The 19,072-nt window shown below is 41.3% G+C and overlaps 1 protein-coding gene across 1 annotated transcript in view; it reads right to left on the bottom strand.

The window, feature by feature from the left end:
• The window catches only part of ttn.2 (titin, tandem duplicate 2), a 266,459-nt gene that overhangs the window by 111,954 nt on the left and 135,433 nt on the right, over positions 1 to 19,072 (bottom strand). Inside the window, exons 115-134 of the mRNA XM_030724391.1 lie at positions 18,732 to 19,001; positions 18,068 to 18,334; positions 16,936 to 17,214; positions 15,883 to 16,291; positions 13,340 to 13,464; positions 12,972 to 13,238; positions 12,043 to 12,312; positions 11,112 to 11,411; positions 9,599 to 9,901; positions 9,202 to 9,389; positions 8,712 to 8,826; positions 8,144 to 8,431; positions 7,896 to 8,047; positions 7,388 to 7,535; positions 5,367 to 5,666; positions 4,163 to 4,450; positions 3,784 to 4,080; positions 2,173 to 2,359; positions 1,962 to 2,077; positions 1,579 to 1,878 (exon numbers count right to left, since the gene is read on the bottom strand). Coding sequence (XP_030580251.1) covers positions 1,579 to 1,878; positions 1,962 to 2,077; positions 2,173 to 2,359; positions 3,784 to 4,080; positions 4,163 to 4,450; positions 5,367 to 5,666; positions 7,388 to 7,535; positions 7,896 to 8,047; positions 8,144 to 8,431; positions 8,712 to 8,826; positions 9,202 to 9,389; positions 9,599 to 9,901; positions 11,112 to 11,411; positions 12,043 to 12,312; positions 12,972 to 13,238; positions 13,340 to 13,464; positions 15,883 to 16,291; positions 16,936 to 17,214; positions 18,068 to 18,334; positions 18,732 to 19,001 — 4,869 coding nt within the window. The remainder of the gene's footprint in view (positions 1 to 1,578; positions 1,879 to 1,961; positions 2,078 to 2,172; positions 2,360 to 3,783; positions 4,081 to 4,162; positions 4,451 to 5,366; positions 5,667 to 7,387; positions 7,536 to 7,895; positions 8,048 to 8,143; positions 8,432 to 8,711; positions 8,827 to 9,201; positions 9,390 to 9,598; positions 9,902 to 11,111; positions 11,412 to 12,042; positions 12,313 to 12,971; positions 13,239 to 13,339; positions 13,465 to 15,882; positions 16,292 to 16,935; positions 17,215 to 18,067; positions 18,335 to 18,731; positions 19,002 to 19,072) is intronic.

Genomic DNA, 19,072 nt, shown 5'->3' with positions numbered 1-19,072 from the left:
AGCAGTTCTGTTACTGAAACTATGATATTACTATTATAATACTATTATATATATATATATATATATATATATATATATATATATATATATATATTAGGGGTGGGACTCGATTAAAAAAATTAATCGAATTAATTACAAACTTTGTAATTAATTAATCGCATTTTAATCGCATTTCAATATTTGACATGAGAAATATTAATTTAAGTTTAGTTGATGAATGAATCAATATACATAAGCTTAAACTTCAAAATGTTGTTTATTTTCCCACCAGTCTACTACACAGACCAACAAAGGGTGGAAGTGCTCCTGTGATAAACTCCTGAAATTAAAGTTCAGCATCATAACTGGATAGTTTTATTCAACATTAATGTCTCACTTAATATAGTTGGAAATTAATCATTCTCTCAGCTGTATTCCTTGATGTTGTTATGCTTGTTTTAACAGCTTATTTTGAATTAAAGACTTAAAATTAAACCACAAAAAGGAGAAAAAGTTCGTTCTTCTGCTTTTACACAGCTGTGCTTCGCACTCACGGTTGCTAGGCGACATGAGCTACGCAGAGGTGACGGCAGCTGATATGAAGGCTAGCCGCTCACTTCCGGCCTTTGTGGTGTTCGTGGGCTGCGAAAGACGTGGGCGGGTCCTTCGCAGGATGCGGCCCCTAATTTGGACATTGTGCGTCGATATAATCTGTACGCCGGGAACTCGCGCACTGAGAAACGTTCCACGGTGCAAAGTGCGATTAAAATGCGTTAAAATTTTTAACGCGTTAATTTCCCCGTAATTAATTAATCGAAATTAACACGTTAAAGTCCTTCACTGTGGGTTTGCCAGGAGGCCATGGAGGATCTGGCGGAGAAACAACATTGATATATTTATCTATTCTGAAGGGGTGTCAGTATATGTCAATATACTGACACTATATATATATATGTATATATATGTATATATATATATATATATATATATATATATATACTATTATATTGATGCTCAACCTTGGTCACAGAAAAAAATCCTGAGAACATGAATGATTTTGACCTATGAAATTTTGAGAAGTTAAAACATGCTGGAAAAAGTAAGGCAACTTCAAAAGCTCAAGCCACCCCTATGTATTAATTCTACAACTTTATTAGTATGAAGGTAAGATTTTGTATCTTCATTGGAGTTAAATAATTTTATTATTATAATTATTAGAGTTAGAAAAATAATGGGCTGATCTGAGGGGATCATATGGGAACCTTTCTCAGATTTGACTGATTTGATTTGGAATAACCCAGAAGTATGCTTAGAGCTTAGTGTACAGGTAACAGTTTGCTAAAGTGTTGTGGACATTTCATTTTTCGCTTCACATGTTTGTATAAACTGTCTCAGAGCATCGAGATCAGACGCACACAGCAGATATAGACACACAGACACATCTAAAGTGGCAGTGGTATGTTGTGTCTATCATAAACGGTTGCATTACAAATAGTTGTATTGGCTCACAAGTTTCATATATCTGATCTATGGTGACTCTTGTGTCTGCCAGTGTTTCCCTTCAGTGCACTGTGCCTGTTCTGGAACAGTTATTCTTACTGAGTCTCTCTTTGCAGAGCACTGGGTCGCTGGGCTCACTGGGTTCGCTCTCTCCAGCCACGTTAACAGCTCGTATCCTGAACGAGTACTCCTGCTTCTCCATCAGGCCCCTCAGGAAATGTTCCAGAAGGCTGATGTTGTCTGCCACACGGATCCAGTCCATGGTACCACTCTTCAGCATCTCAATGACATAGCCATCAATCTTTGCTCCGCCATCATGCTCTGGTTTGGTCCACATTAAGAAGCATGAAGTTTTAGCCACGTCCTTCACTGTGGGTTTGCCAGGAGGCCATGGAGGATCTGGCGGAGAAACAACAATGATATATTTATCTATTCTGAAGGGGTGTCAGGTGATTATAGAAGAGACTGAGAAAAATGAATACCAATAGGATCTTTAATGAGGATCGGATCTGTCTCCTTGCTGGGTTTTCCAGTTCCTGCCAGATTCTCAGCAAGGACTCTAAACTTGTACTTCTTTCTGGTAGGAAGACCTTTGACTCTGTTGAAGAAAACACACCAGCACATTGAAATCTACTAAAGAAGCTTAATGTAAAAGCCAGTTCTGCAACCAGACAGCAGAGTAGCTGGGCTCACCTGTAGTTTGTGTCTTTGACCGGCAGCTTGTTGCATCTCATCCACTTGTCATGGTCAGGTTCATATCTCTCCACCCAGTATCCAGTAATGGGGCTTCCTCCATCCTCATCAGGCTCATACCAGGTCAGAGTCAATGAGTCCTTGGCAATATCTGAACCCTCAAGCTTGTAAGGAGCCCCAGGAGTATCTGAGGACAAGATGGAAGGCATCATGAAGAATTACTGATTAAAAAAAATATACTTGGCCAAAAAAAGACCTACATCATTTACTGTACGTGAAAAGGCCTGATTATGAGGTGGGGTGGCTGTAGCTCAGTAGGTAGAGCAGGTCACCTACTGATTGGAAGGTCAGTGGTTCAATTCCTGGCTACTGCAGGCTGCGTGCCAATGTATCCTTGGGCAAGATACTTAACCCCAAGTTGCTCTCCGACCGTTCCGTCGGAGTATGAATGTGAGTGAATGTTAGACGATTAAGGCACTTAGCTTAATTAATTAATCATGGAAGTGCTTGTATGAATGCGTGTGCATGGGGTAAATGTGAATGTGTTGTATAAGCGCTTTGAGTGCTCATATCTGAGTAGAAAAGCGCTATATAAGAACTAGTCCATTTACCATTTGCCATGACAAGTATGTTCCACACTACACTCTCGAGGGACCAATCAATTCAAGTAGCTGAGAATCCACAGGAACAAGAATCTCTCACAGGACCTCTTACAGCTGACCAGGTGCCAATGCTCGGCCGTTTTGAAATAGTAATGGAGGGAAGGGAGAGGGGGGTGGGTCAAAGTGCTGTTATAGTAAAGTAAGTGGGTCTAGCTTGACCAGTATGCATCTGTGGTATGAATTTGAAGATCCTTCATTTAAGATTTTCAGAAAATTTGACCTGTGACCTTCAGCTTGATGTCAAGGTCACCGAGATCCAAACTCGTCCAAGATTTTAAGTAGGTGCATCTATGGTGTGAATTTGAACATTCTAGGTCACATCGTTCTCGAGTTATGGTCGACATTAAAGGTTTTGTAGAACTTGACCTCTGACCTGTACCTTGAGGTCAAAGTCGCCAAGATTCAAACTTGTCTGAGATTTTAAGTAGGCGCATCTATGGTGTGACTTTGAACGATGTTCAAATTCACATCGTTCTCGAGTTATGGCTGATTTTAAAGTTTTAGGGGAACATGACCTTTCAGCTTATCTTCTGAGATTTTTAGTAGATGCATCTATGAAATGAGTTGAAACATTCTCGATTGCATCGTTGTCGAGTTATGGCCAACGTTAAAGTTTTTGTGTGACAGACAGCACCACCGACGCCAATGTCAAGGATATGACACTAGCTCGACTTTTTCCTCAAAACAGCCAAGCTAAAGAAGGAAAGAGAAGAATTTAAACTTTGTACTATTCAACTGTTATTTTTTCTATCTTATTACTCTTATTAGTCAGACATTTTAATCAAAACAAAGAGCAAATATCACAGCATATGAATCATTTCTTAAACGAAATGGGAATTGGAAATATGCTTATCCACAAACAGCTGCGTCTGTTTCCAAGATGTCAAACCTTTCCTTTAAAAACATAACTTCCTGTGACAGAGGTCAGGCCTATGGTGAAGTGACCTACCAAAGGGGTATCTGGCAATGATGGATGGATGCTCCGCTGCTGGGCCAACACCAAACTGATTTTCAGCCAAGACCCTGAAGATGTACTCCTTAAACTTGACCAGACCCACAGCTCTGTATGTGGTCTGCTTCACGGTGGAGGACAGTCGGTGCCAGATCTCACTGTCAGCAGCTCGCCTCTCAACAATGTAGTTGGTGACTCTGGAGCCACCGTCGTCACGTGGAGGGTTCCAGGCCAGAAAGCAGGACTCGTTGGTGATTTCAGAAATGTCAAAGGCAGCAGGAGGACCAGGCTTATCTGTTTTGAAGAGCAGATTTAAAATTGAACTGACCAGAAACTATGAGAATCTGTACCTTTCTCTGTTGTTGATTTGTCTTACCAAGGATGTTGACATCCACAGTGGCAGTGGCCCGTCCACTGCTGTTGGTGGCTTCAATGATGTAAGTGGAGCTGTCATCTCTCTTTGTTTTGGCAACGGTGACTGTGGAGTGTCCCGGCTTAGTGTCAATGGACACCCTATCGTCCGGTTTGAGGACCAGGTCAGCTTTGGTCCACTTGACTCGGGGCTCGGGCTTACCTTTCACCTCAGCGGGAAGTTCAATCTTGCTGCCAGCCTTTGCAGTCAGACCAGCCAGAAGCTTGGCATCCAGCTGGATTTCTGGAGGCTCTGCATAGACAATAAGGGTGAGAGGTCAGTCAGTAGTTTGGCATTCGGAAGATAATTAACAGGTGGTTGGTACTTTATTAGAAACAGCTGTGATACGTGAAAAATGAAACTTTTGCTGCTCCCATGAAAAAGAGATTTTAATCTCATGAGACTTTCTGGTTAAGGCCTCAGAGTGAGGATAGGACAGCAGCCTCCGGGTGATCAGGAAAAATTGGTGGCTGGCAAGCAATTTTTTTTTAACTGGAAACAACTGCAAGTCGTTACAGTGACCAAGTGGTCGCCGAGAGGTTAAGCATGCCACACTCTCAACCTCTGGGTGACTGCACAGGTCACCTAGAACTGAACTCAACTTCATGGCATGTTTGAGAGAGGGGGGAGGAGAACCCTGATTCATACAAGGATACATCTTTACAGTGAGCACTGTGTTCCAGTTTTTCATGCAGTCACATTTTTACACAGAGATTGGTACACAGTGAACACTCCCTGACTCCTCTCAGCCTTGCACACACTCAGAGCAACATTCATGTTTATTTATTTATTTTACTTCCCTTAATAAGCGCTATTACATAATATACATCTGTCAAAATTAAGCTATTAATGGGACTGTGTCAGTGCATTGGTTAAAGTATGGATGTTAAAATGTGTTAGGGTTAAATGTTACCAGCCTCATGAGTTCCTCTTCATACACTTGTCATCAAATGCAACAATACAAACAGTTTAACACGCTAGAATTAACTCTCCTGTCCACAAAAATGACAAATTACTGTTGTAAAAAGACTAAATGTGTTGCCTAATGTAAAGTAATTTTGTCTAATTCTGTGCTTTTTTTCAGAACTACTGTTCTTCAAGACCAGTTTGGATGATACTCAGTTAAATATGCAATTTCAGGGTCCCAAGAGGACTATGTTAAGAGTACCTTTAGGATCGACAGCCTGGATCTCATCAGTGGCTTTGCAGGGCCGGCTGGCTCCAAGTCGGTTCAGGGCTCGGACTCTGTATGAGTACCACTGGCCCTCAGTAAGACCCGTCACCTGGCACTTCAGCTCAGGTACCAAGTCCCCGCAGGGCTCCCACTTATCGGTTCCCCTCTGACAGCGCTCAACGTTGTATCCCCGGATGCCGGTGCCGCCATCGTACTTTGGTGGCTCCCAGGTCAGGAAGATGCCGCTGGCTGACTTGTCCCTCCACCTCAGGTTCTCTGGAGGGTCGGGGACAGCTGGAGAAGAAAACAGGGAGGTTAGAAAGTTCCTCAGGAACCAGTTTGCCTGAAAGGAAGTCCAATTTTGTTTTTTATTTTTCATATACTATGAATATGTTTGACTATAAGCATTTAGATTAATAGTGTCTGACAGTACTATCATAATTATCATCGTTTAGAAGATATGCAAGAATAACAATACATAGAAGAACAAAATGTTATCTTCAGTCGCTTTTACCAGTAACCAGTAATAAATGCTTGGAAACACTGGTATATTACTGACCACTGTTAGCAAAACCTTTGGCTATATGTAACCGATACTACAACAGATACCACTGGGGCTGCAACGATTCATCGAGTAACTCAAATAACTCAAGTATAAGAAATTATGGACACAATTTTTTTGCTTTGATGCTTTGTTTAATCCACGGCTCCATGTAAGTGTGAGCGTTTCACCCACATATGTGACTAAAAATAGATCTGCAACAGACACATATTGATGAGCACGCGTGTGAATAAAAAGTATTTCAACATGCAGCCCCCAGTTTTTCAGTAAAAGACTGCGAGCACATCAGCAGCAGCGACAATGATGCTGTCACAGTTTAAAGTGGAGCCGGGATCTGTCTACACACACGGTGAAGCGCAAAGAGGCGGAGCCATTACCAAGATGGTGAGCTCAGGAGGAGTGACCTGTTCCTGAAATCACCATTAAACAGAAGTTAAAATATAACTTAATCTGAATTAAATTAGGCAGCTCGCTGACGGCTGATGGCAGCGATACCTGCAACAAGCAGGGCAAGTTTAAAGGGGGAAAAAACAAGATCATATTTATTTTAAGGCTTTACAAACATTATTTTGTAGGTTTAGATTAATGTACAATATTAATATGCAGTACCAGTCAAAAGTTTGGACACACCATTCATATAAATAACTGGTACTGTAAATATAAATAAAACATTTCATTAGTTAAATTAAATTGTATTAATAGGCCTGGGGCTGTTGGGCTGGACACTGAATTATTATCATTAACAATAATTATTAACATATCAGAATGTTTTCTGCAGTGCATCAAAGGACAAACCTCAGTTCTGAGAATGCCTCTATAAAGGCTTAAACACACACACACACACACACACACACACACACAAAACTATTGAAAACACGGAAACCAACGAGCAGTTCATTTTAAAAGACCTGTGTTTATTCTCTTTTGAGTATTTATTATTGCTAATTAATAAGACAAAGGTATTTCTTTTCTGATTACTGGGTTAATCGATGGCATACTCAGATAGAAAACTCAATTACTAAAATAATCGATAGCTGCAGCCCTCAATACCACCCAATGTTGTCAGGTTCAGCTACATTTTGGTGTTAGCTGCACGTCACTCGTTTTATTTCTTATTCTTTTGACCCTATAATTTTCAGCATTCTGATTAGACAGAGATATTAGATCAAGAGCACTTAAATGTAGAAAAAAGTGCTTGTGTGAATGGGTGAATGAAGACGTGTTGTAAAAAGTGCTTTAAGTGCTCACGTAGAGCAGAAATGTGCTATATAAGAACCAGTCTATTAACCATTTAATAAATAAACAACAAGAGCCCCAGAAACATGCAAACTCCATGACTAACAATGGGTTTAAATAAAAATACGACCCAAAGCTGCAAATTTCCAACTGTAAACCAGACTAATGCTGTTTTCTCTGAGGCATCTTAGGCACATTAATCACCGCCTTTACTCACTTGCAGGAGAGGAGACATTAACGGGCTCGTCGATATACGCGGGCTCTCCTGGACCGCACTTGTTGCAGGCGATGACTCTGAACAGATACTCCTTCCCTTCAACCACATCGGTGACGGTAAACTCCAGATCCTGTATCCCTGTGGTCACCTGAGACAGAGACTAAAATGAATATCAGGCATTGCTGGTTCTCATCACATGTGAAATCCAGCTAAAAACTTCTTCATGATTTCTACGGCCATGGAGATACCAGGAAGGGACGTGCTTTGAGTGGTCAGTAACAGTAGAAACAATTCCATTATTCAGTAGCTGCTGTCTTTCACCTGTTATATCATCTAGACCTGCATGAAGACCCTGAACTACAGACATATATATGTTGGCAAAATATTTAACAAAAATCCCATCAAAAATCTTTTAAAATCCTAGTTTTTAAATGAGATAAACATATGTAGTCATCAGCTGGTTCAGCACACTCTGAATGCAGATATTAGTATACATTATTATATGTACCTTGACCCAGGTCTTGCGGGACACATCTCGTTTCTCCACCTGGTAGCCAGTCAGAGGACTTCCTCCATCATGCTCTGGAGCCTCCCAACTCAGGTGGACATGCTGCCGAGTCACCTCCAGGACCTTGAAGTCCTTTGGAGCGCTGGGTGCAGCTGGAAACACAAACAGAAATCCAATCACCTCATCTTGATAAAAAATCTTTAAAACTGTCAAGCTTTTCTTTTTTTTGAAGATTTTTAAAGGTGTACCAATAACGTTGACTTCAATTTCTCCAGAGACAGATGTGACATCATTCTCCAGATGCAGTGTGTAGATGCCTTTGTCTGGACGGACGCTCGGTGTGACCATCAGCTCTGTAAATGTTGACTTGGTCATGAGGGAGACGCGCTCATCCGCGGTGCTCAACTCCTTCTCTCCGAAGGTCCACCTGGCAACAGGGGTCGGATATCCAGTGATGGGGACTCTGATGGTGAGAGGCTGGGGGACAATCACTTCCAGGCCATCCTTAAAAGCGCTCAGGTCAAAGGTTGGACCAACTGGAGAGGAGACAGAGGTACGATAGGGAGCTTATACATTATATCCAGTTTGACTAAGTATCTATAATCACAGTTGCATATACAGTAAATTGATTTCTGACAAATTAATTTCTATTTCCTTTTAACTTGTCCTGTTACCATGAAGCTGCTGAAGGAATTTTATTATTAACAACAGCCTCATCTAAGGGAGAACGGTTTCTGGTCAGTGCTGTAATTACTGCTTACTTGGTAATGCTAAGTATGTTAACTAGTACAAAAAACACAACACCATCCATCTCACCATGTGGGTCATCAGCAAGCAGAGGTCCGATGATGTTTGACGGGTCCGAGACTCCAGCAGCGTTTTCAGCAAACACTCTGTAGTTGTACTTAGATCCATATTTCAGACCAGATACCTGAAACAAAAGGCAGTGAGTGCTAAAATACAGCACCGAAAAAGCTCAACCTTAAAAAAATTAACTTGGATTTATAACATTTACAGCTGTTCATTTTAACAAGCCCTGGGGGCTTTTACTTTGAAACAACTGTTTGAGGTACTTTAATATGAGAAGATGTGTTTTTTTTAAATGACAGTTTCTCTTATTTTGAAACCACTGTGAGAGGGCTTTTATTGTCAAGTAACTACTGATAAGTTTTTAGTGTGAAGCAGCTGATAGAGGGCTTTTAACCTGTCTGTGATTGTCTACGACTTGTTTTGGCAGTGTTTAGGTCACAGGTTTTTCAAAAATCAACGGCTAATCAAGACTGATTTAGATTTTCTTTCTTTGCACCTTGTAGAAGAGTTCAGGGCAGAGACGGGCATTGCAACGGAGCCACTTGTCGGTACTGTCCTCACAGCGTTCAATTATGTATCCGGTAATCATGCTGCCTCCGTTCTTCAGGGGAGTCTCCCAGGTGAGCTGCACTGAGCTCTTATTCTGGTCCTCCCAGGACAGGTTCAGAGGAGGGCTGGGACGCTCTGCAGGGGATATGAAAAATGAATAAAAACTGGTTAAGTCTGGAGAGTGTTAACAGTGGGGAAATGAATAACATATGCTTTGTTTTATTTGTACTCCTTGCTGTTCAATATTGTGCCAGAGTATCATCTGAATCTGAGGGTCAGAATAATCTCATCCAGTATATCATGTAAAATCTTAATCTAAGGTGTAACAAATGAGCCAGTCTTACCGATCGGATCCATGATTTTGACAGGCTGTGTGGCGGCACTGGGCTTGCCAACACCGGCTCTGTTCTCAGCTTTTACTCGAAAGATGTACTCTTTGTTCTCAATTACATCATTAATAATGGCAGTGAGCTCGTCAGGTTTGGCCACCAGGACAGGAGACCATTTCACTGACGTCCTGTCACGGAGCTCAATGATGTAAGAGGTGATGGGAGAGCCTCCATCTGACTTGGGAGGCTCCCAGGAGACAGTACAGCCAAACTTGGTGACATTTCCAACAATCACATTCAGGGGAGCATCTGGAACATCTGGAAATGAAAAACCGAACATATTTTGGTTCAAGCATCTCAGTGTTAAACAGTATATGTCAAATTCAATTTGGTGCATCTCAAGGATCTGTTTTCTTAACTACTCTGTTTAATTTCTTTTTACCTTGACAAAATATAAAAACTTCTCTGTCTATGATCTGAAACACTCTGAGGCTCAGAAAGACAGAAACAATAAAGAGTGAATACTACATAAACCTTTTTTTTTTTATTGTCTGTCAAGGGTCATATTAAACATTACAAATAATAAGGACAGCATCAACTAACACCCATGAGCCAAAGGTTCAGGCCTCAGACTGATCTGAACACTTGGTTTCACGTGTTTTTTTTTTTAACTCTTGGATCTGTGTGACCTTAAAAACACTGGGCACCATTACATGCTATCTCAGTCACACTGCTGTAGGGCTTTAGCACCATCGACCTGTTTGTCAGGGGCACACAATCAAAAGAACATTAGCTTTAAGAGGTGGGGGAATGATTTTTTTATAATTTCTTTTATAATTAGTGGATAAACTCAGGAGCTGCATCAAGGACCAGATTAAAATAAAAATCCTGGGTTATTCTGAACACGAATCATACAAAGACACTCTAGCAGAATCCAGGCTGATTAGGTACTAAAAAGTATCTGGTACCAGATACTACCACCTAACGGGAAACAAGAAAAAAGAGGCCAAGATTTGGTATGAATACACTGGACTTTCCAGAAAATACCAAACCATAATCATCATACCATACCATGATTGATTTTCAACCAACCAAAGTTACTAGGTTTGCTGCTCAATTTTGTTGCACTCTAGTACAATGACAATAAAAGCTATCTATCTATCTATGTTGGTTGTCATACCCCGCTTCACTTATCAGTAATTACTAATATAAAGGATATAGGTTGAATTTCACTTAAATAAAGGTGAGTGCAATAGCGTCAAGAACAAACTTGTTTGTGTATTTTACCCCCCAACATAATATTCATCTAACTTGGTTTTACTTCAGAATTTTCACTTGGTTGTCTACACCCAATTTACAGTGTCTCTTTGCCCCCTGAGGGGGCCTATCCCGCAGTTTGAGAACCACTGCCTTGGGGTAAACGTGGGTAGGTTACTGTAATCTGACACCAGAATGAATTTATATCATTTTATGAATCTGCAAAAGAAGAATAAATGGAGAGGAGCAATATTTTCAGAGTAAATCTTACCAAACTTGTTCTTAGCTTGTACAGGTTTGTCAGTCTCGACGTTGGGTCCGCTGCCAATCCGGTTTCGGGCGCAGACTCGGAATAGGTACATGGAGTCCTTCTGGAGGCCAGCCACTGTGTACTCAGGGCTTTCAGCATGGTCAGTGGCCAGTGTCCAGGTCTTACGTTTCACGTCGCGCCTCTCCACCACATAGCCAATGACTTTACTGCCGCCGTCGCTCTCAGGCTCCTCCCATGCAAGGCTGACCTCACCATCTGCGGTGTCAACCACTTGGAGGTTCTTCACAGGTCCTGGGACATCTGGAAAAAGAAAACCATGTTATCAGGATAACACGAACAACCTATGGACACTTATTTACATTTATTGTGAGAAATACTGCAAATATAACAGTTCTCAGTAATGTAAGAAACAGCTTCTGCATGGAAACAATATTGGAAATGTGTAACAGCTTTCTTATTAAAAATATTTAAATACTCTTAAAATATTTTGGGACTGTTTGATAAAATAGTGACGCTAACATGAGAGGAACTCAGACACACAGATGTTGCAATTACACAGCAAGCATCTACAATAATGTCCTATTTTAAGTAATTTAATCTCAGCATCTTAGTATGCTGTAGTTCTAGTTCTGAATGAACAAAAAGCAGTCCTAATTCTTCAAGTTTATTCTTAATCACAGAAACATCAGATGTTAAAATACTACCAGAAGTTTCTTTGACCATGATACAAAGTTCAGTCACTGAGGAATTTAAAATCACGGGGTGCAATCGGTGCAATTCCTCTTCTTCTTTTCATCTGACATCAGCATCCAAATCAGTTTTATGGTTAACTTAACTGTAAACTGTCTTTAAATGAATTAACTTTAGGATGAATTAGTTGCATTTTACCTGCATCTAACCTGCTTTTCCTACATGACAAACGTGAGCTTACCAATGACACCCAGGCTGATGAAGGCCTCTCCCTGCCCGTGTTTGTTTTTGATGATAATCTTGTAGCGGCCTTCATCTGCTTTCTTGGGGTCCTTCAGCCAGTACTCTGTGCGGTCAGCTGAGGTGTGGATGTTGTCCCTGGGCAGACTCATGTTGTTGTACAGCCAGTCAGCGTCAGCTTGTGGATATGCACTGTAAGGGACAGCCATGATAATAGGCTTCCCAGCATCTGTGACATAGTTCTGGTCAGTGGTCTTTATCTGAGGCACAGCTGCAAGAAGAGCAGAGGAAGAAGGTGAGAGACATCATCAGTGACCCAGCAGCACAGAAACATGGTCCTTTATAGGAGGCAGATTTCCCTGTCAATACTGATTACACAAGAACTGAAGTGAAACTCAGGAGCAACAGGCTTTATGAAGTAATTAATACAAGTGTGAAATTTCTGGTTCAAATGTGAGAATCAGGAGAGAGTTCAGTGTCTGCAGCATCAGTAAAACACAGCAGAAGATAATGTCCTTCAAGAAGCCTGAGAGAGTTCAGGCTGTGTTGAAGAATAAAGGTGGTCATATCAAATATTATAAACTTGCCTTGTATATTGCATTTCCATGCATGTTTCCATGTTTCAGTAAATAGTTACGTGTATTGTTCATTTTCCAAGCAAAAAATAAAGAAATGAGGGGTGGCTCAAAGTGTTTGTTTACATAACTTACACTATTATTTCTCTGTATACATGAATAAGCTTCTGATTCTCCAGAAAAAATGTACAGTACATAACACAGGAAATACCAGCTGACTGAAGTTTGATTCCTTTATGCATGACCGGGGACACAAACCCTCGGGTCATTAATCACAGCTGTGATGTACTGAGTGGAGGATTGCAGCAGCACTGCAGTGACAGTTCTGGTGTTGTTACTGGTTCTGCACGCTCACCTGCCAGCTCCAGTTTGGCCTTTGAGTCTTTATCCTTGACGATGACTCTGTACTCTCCCTGGTCTCGAGGTCTGATCTCACAGACCTGCAGTCTGTGGACTTTACCCTCACTCATCATCTGGTATTTGTCTCCCTGGACAACCGTCATATTGTTCCTCAACCACTTCACCTCCACTCTGTCCTTGTTGAGCTCCACCTCAAACACAACATCCATGCCTGGAGGTTCAAACGCATCCTGCAGGGGTCTGATAATCTCCACTGGGGTCTCTGCAGGACATTCATGAAGAGGTCAGACCAAACAGGAACAAAAGAGAAACTACACAATACTGAAAACAGCGGGTACACTGAGTAAATTCTGAGGATCTCACCTTCAACAAAAAGCCGGGCTCTGGATTTCTTCTCATCCACACCACAAGCATATTCACATTCATCATCAGGTCTGCACTCCTTGATACGCAAAGTGCAAATCTTTCCATCTCTTTCAAATGTGTATCTGAGAAAAACAGTGAGTTATTTAAGAGAAACGAAAAAGAAACAGGGCACTCTTCATCAGGAGGAGTTCTGTATGGACTGAACATCAATTTTCACTTGTCCTCTACAACGCTCTGTGTGCTGTGTATAAGTGCTGCTGATATGTTATCAGTGTGTGATTTAAGATTGTGTACATCAACGAGCTGACCTCTGTGACTTTGTGCACCTAAAAATGGAAACTCTCAAGTGTGTATTTTGGCTGGTACGGTATGTGCCATTATCTGTTCATGTGGATCCCATTTGTTTACATAAAAATATAAGATCATATTTTACAGTTTTTAAAAGCCAATTAAATTAATTTCTAGTCTTTGTGATTTAGTAATTTATGATGGAGTATGACAACACTGGTAGTATCTTTTGCACCGTAGTAAATAGAAAATTTGGGGTGGGTGAGGTATTTGCTCTACTTTCTTTAAGTAGCCTTCAAGGAATAGTTCTCCGAGCTTCTTGAAGACATTTGTTCCGTTCTCTGTCATGAAGATCCTAAGATGATCTTTTCTCCCTGTTTCCCTTCCTTAACTAAGTTAAACTGTTATAGAGTTGTCCTTTGACTGTCCTTTGATATTTGATGAAGCGAGTCAAGCCTGTGTCTAGCTTCATCAAATACCAAAGGACACACTGCACACCATGCAGAGATGTGCATGCAGTGTTTGGCTCTTTGGAATCACCTTGTTGGTACAAAAATACTGGTTTATGCCTGTCAAACTGTTATATTTGGTATTTTTGTAGATTCAACTAAAGAAACAGGAATACCATGTTTTTGCTACATTACTGTATGTGTGGACAAAACGCTGGTTCATTTCCTGAATTAGGCGCCTTTTTATGCTTGAATAATTCATAGGTCAGTGTTAAGTGGCTTAACAAAAAAAAAAAAATTTAAATGGTCAGATCGTCTCTGGAGCTTGAAAAAGGCGACTGGACTTCTTTTTGTTTCTTGAAGACGTTTCACCTCTCATCCGAAAGGCTTCTTCAGTTCTCAACCAAATGGTGGAGAGACCCAGGTATTTAAACCCCTGTGGGCGTAGTCCCCTGGAGGTGCGGAAAACACCGTGCGGAAAGTGTTCCCTCTAAGGCAGAAGGGAAGCATAAGGAACACACACACATTAAGAAAGCCCTCAAAACATGCGGTTACCCCAACTGGGCCTTCATCAAATCAGCTAAGATGCACAGGAATGAAGGCCAAACACAAACTACAGAGAATGGGAAGGACAAGAGGAACAACATTGTCATCCCATATGTGTCAGGCTTGTCAGAGAAACTCAGAAGAATTTTCTCCAAGCATGACATCTCAGTATACTTCAAACCAAGTCACACCCTAAGACAAAAACTGGTTCATCCCAAGGACAAACCCGCCAAACACAAGATCAGCGATGTAGTGTATGCTGTTCAGTGCAGTGAAGAGTGCTCGGACCTCTACATTGGTGAAACCAAACAGCCTCTTCACAAACGAATGGCACAACATAGAAGAGCCACCTCGACAGGACAAGATTCAGCAGTACATCTGCATCTGAAGGAAAAAGGGCACTCTTTTGAGGATGCCAATGTCCACATTTTGGACAGGGAAAACAGATGGTTTGAAAGAGGAGTGAAAGAAGCCATCTATGTCCACTGTGAACAACCATCATTGAACAGAGGAGGTGGATTACGTCACCAACTTTCCCCCGCTTACAGTGCTGTCCTGAGCTCCCTTCCCAGACGTCTCAGCCCCCATTCACACCTTTGTTCCAGTGACCTCAATAGGCCACAGGAAACAATGGAGCGGAGTCCTAAATTGGTTTCAACTGAAACCACTGATTAATATGACCCACGCCCCCTTCACACCTGGGCACATGTGTTCACGCACATGATCAATAGAGGGTCATAACCACCTCCAGGGGACTACGCCCACAGGGGTTTAAATACCTGGGTCTCTCCACCATTTGGTTGAGAACTGAAGAAGCCTTTCGGATGAGAGGTGAAACGTCTTCAAGAAACAAAAAGAAGTCCAGTCGCCTTTTTCAAGCTCCAGAGACTACTATGACCTGGATGACTGAGAATCTACACAGACATAAATGGTCAGATATAAAGACTAGACTTAAAGTGAGTGAAAAAGCTGCCAGTACCCAACGAAAGAATTTAAAAGACCTTCAGAAAACCTGGAGATCTATTGTTCAAGACTGCTTTTAAAAAATGTGCACTGAGAGCAAAGCAAATATGGAAGAGAAACCATGTGACTGCCGTTAGTCTATGTGCCACTGCAGATGCTGCAGACTGCAGATATGTTTTCTATTTACACATATTTTCATATAAATAAAGTTCTATATTGAACTGTATTGAAATCAGTTTGCTCTTTGTCATGTTGGTCAGTTATCTGGGAGCATTATTCACAGAGGAAACTCACCTCGGTCCTTCTCTGATCTCTCGGCCATTTCTGTACCACTTGACTTCAGCTTTCTCTTTGGTCAGCATGCAGGTGAACTCTGCGTCATCAAACTCAGTGATTGTTTGGTCCTTTAGTTGCATGGTGAAATCCGTTGGTGCCTCACTGATGATCAGCTCTGCTGTGGATTTGTCATCTCCAGCCACGGCTGTGTACTCACCCTCGTCAGCCAGGGTGCAGTCTTTGATGGTAAGTGTGTGCTTGTCTTTGTCAACTCTATAGACAACGCGTTTGCTGAAGGTAATCTCCTCACCAGCCTTCATCCACTTTATAGTGGCATTGGGCCTGTTGACCTTACAAGAGAAGCTGATGGTCTTCTTCTCCTGAGTGTCGATGTCCTCTAGAGGAACTACAATTCTCAGACTCTCCTCTGAAAAACACAAGTGACATTCATACTCCAGACAGCGGTTCCCACTCCACAGGAAGAAATATTTTCACGCCCCACCTCAATACCTCAGTACCTTCTGTTATGCTGTTATGGGGGGTGCAGTGCAATGGAGTTCTATGTACACAAAACATGGTGATGTGAAGGATTTTGGCTTTCGCGGCTGGCTCCAAAAAGTTGCTGAAGTTCCCACTAGAGTGGTCACTAGCTGCTGTACTAACATAACTGAGGTGAATTTCTTTGTGAAAATTATTCTGATCTTAAACATTAGTTCTATGTGACTTTTCTCCCAGGTTACTTGGCCCCACCTGCCATGTTCATGTTATTGTTACTGAAAGTCACCCTTGCTGTTATTGGGAGAATTATTCATCTTATTTCTCATTTAAATATTTCAGCAATAAAAACAGAGACATGGTTTCAGATCTCACCTAGTCTGAGAACAGCCAAACTTTGATTACACTCATTATCATTTTATTAGCTGGTAACCTGCTCTATCACATCCCAAAGGTGATCTACTGGATCAGATCTGTGGATTGTGGCTCAGTGAACTCAATAGTAAACTATTAACAACAAATCTGTGGTAGTGTCGCTGTGAACCTGAAAACACGCAGCTGCTGGGAGCCACTCACCTCTGATGGTCAAATTGCAGTAGCTCTTGGCCAGCTCTCCTCTTTGATTGGTCAAGTTGATGCTGTAGTTGGCTTCATCTCCCTTCTGGGCATCTTTGATCCTCAGGGAGAAGATGTTGTCTCTCTGGGTCATCACATACTTGCTGCTCTCAAACATGATCTCCTCATTCTTCAGCCACTTGGCCTTTGCTCCCTCTGTGTTCACCTCACAGTTCAGGACTACCTCCTGGCCTTCTTTGCCCTCGGTGTCCTTTAGAGGAGTGATGATTTTCAGTTTCTCTGCAGGAAATAATATAAAAAACACTAATGAGTGAATGCTTCTGAGGGATCTGGACAAAAACCTTTAGTTTTAATCAACTGCTCGAAGCCAACATGCATGTTGAACATGATTCTGAATTAAGCTTGAATTTAATGTAAAAATAAATGATGAAATTGAGGAAATCAAAAAATTTAAACTTTATGAAGATTTTTGTGCTTTTTTTTTTCTTAAATCAATATTCAGTCTTCCTCAACAAGTAATTCTAACAATTAAATATGGGTGAACCTTTATTAAATACATACACTGCAACAAAATAATTTCACTTTAAATGAAATGAAAATAATGTGGACAGTTTTTTAAAGTTTTTAAGTAGCAAGAATAGTTTACTGACACAAAGGTATCAATACAGCTTACGTCTCTGATGGGAGGGGCTAAGGTGGGAGGAGAAGCAGTGAGGCAGCATTTCAGCAGTATTTTTGTAATTATTCTCACAGTCAGAAAAAGGAAACAATACTTCCATACTGTAGGTTTAAGTGGACAAAACACTGCTCATGTACATACTCTGCACTACCCCAGACTAAGTATTTTATTGCACTTCTGTATGTATATTATTGCACTTCTTATTGTACATATACTGCTCATGTTATCATACGCTCTTGTTTTTAATCACTGCTCAGGCACTTCTGGATAGATGCAGTCTGCATTTCATTGCACTGTGAAACAAAACAAAAATGAAGGAAGAAAGCGATAACTTAAGCTAGGAAGGTGAACTGGTGAAATAGATTAAAAACAATTTATGTACTTGATAAACTGACTCAAAACTTCACCACGCCTCTCCTCAGCTGAGATAAAGTTAGAGTGGGCAGGGCTTACCGCGCACAGTAAGGTCTGCGCTGGCTCTAGTTGGTCCAATCATAACAATGTATCCGCCCTCGTCTTTGAGTTCACAGCTCTGGATTACAAGCGCTCGTCTCTTGCCGTCAGCGACCATCTGGTATTTATCTCCAGCCTCAAGAGCCACGTCGTCTTTCATCCACTTGACCTCGTAGGTCTCCTTGGATACGGAGCAGGTGAACTCGGCCTTCTCTCCTTCCACCACTTCCTGACTTTGTGGCCTTGAAATGAACTCAGCAGCCAGTTCTGCAACACATGAGGGGTCAGAGGTCAGAGAAACTGGAGGAGAGGGTTTTGGCCACATGCCAAAAAGGAACATTTCCTCAAACTACAGGTTGTTGCATTACAAATGAAGTCTATGACATTTTGGCCTTACAGGTGTTCTCTTAGAAGCTTTTAGTTCAGGTGTTAAAACAGGCTAAAAAGATTATAAACAAAGGTCTAACATTAACCAAACCCAAACATAACCGTTGTCCTAGATCGGTTGCAAATGGTTTGGTGTATGCTGAGAGGCGTAAAGGGTTTCAATCACAAAGTCATGATTTTAGATTTATTTCTCTGTGTTTTATTTTTTCTGTGTTTTATTGCACCTGCCATTACTTTTTTCCGGGTGTATTGCTTTTAATATTATTTTTTTGCATACCATTAATTTTGAGATTTCCTGATGTTTTGTTGCTGGGACTCAGCCTGCAGCTGTACTCTCCAGCATCAGACATCTTCAGGTCCTTGATGAGGAGTATCCTCCGCTTCCCATCAACAATTTGGTCATAGCGCCCTCCCTCTGGCAGCTCCTTATCTCCTTTGTACCAGATAACGTCTGCACTCGGTTTGGAGACTTCACAAATAAGTTTTACACTGTCCGTTTCTGTTCCCTCCACGTTGGACAGGTTCTTGGTGAACCTCGCCTCCTCCTCTGCAATGAGAGGAATAATTATTCAGTAGTGACTTAAAATGTTTTAAGAAATCCATCAACTGTTCTTGATA

This window comes from Archocentrus centrarchus, unplaced genomic scaffold (genome assembly GCF_007364275.1).
Source record: "Archocentrus centrarchus isolate MPI-CPG fArcCen1 unplaced genomic scaffold, fArcCen1 scaffold_36_ctg1, whole genome shotgun sequence".
Lineage (NCBI taxonomy): Eukaryota > Metazoa > Chordata > Actinopteri > Cichliformes > Cichlidae > Archocentrus > Archocentrus centrarchus.
Note: the sequence above shows the minus strand (reverse complement) of the source record. Positions and strands in the feature narration are given on the sequence as shown.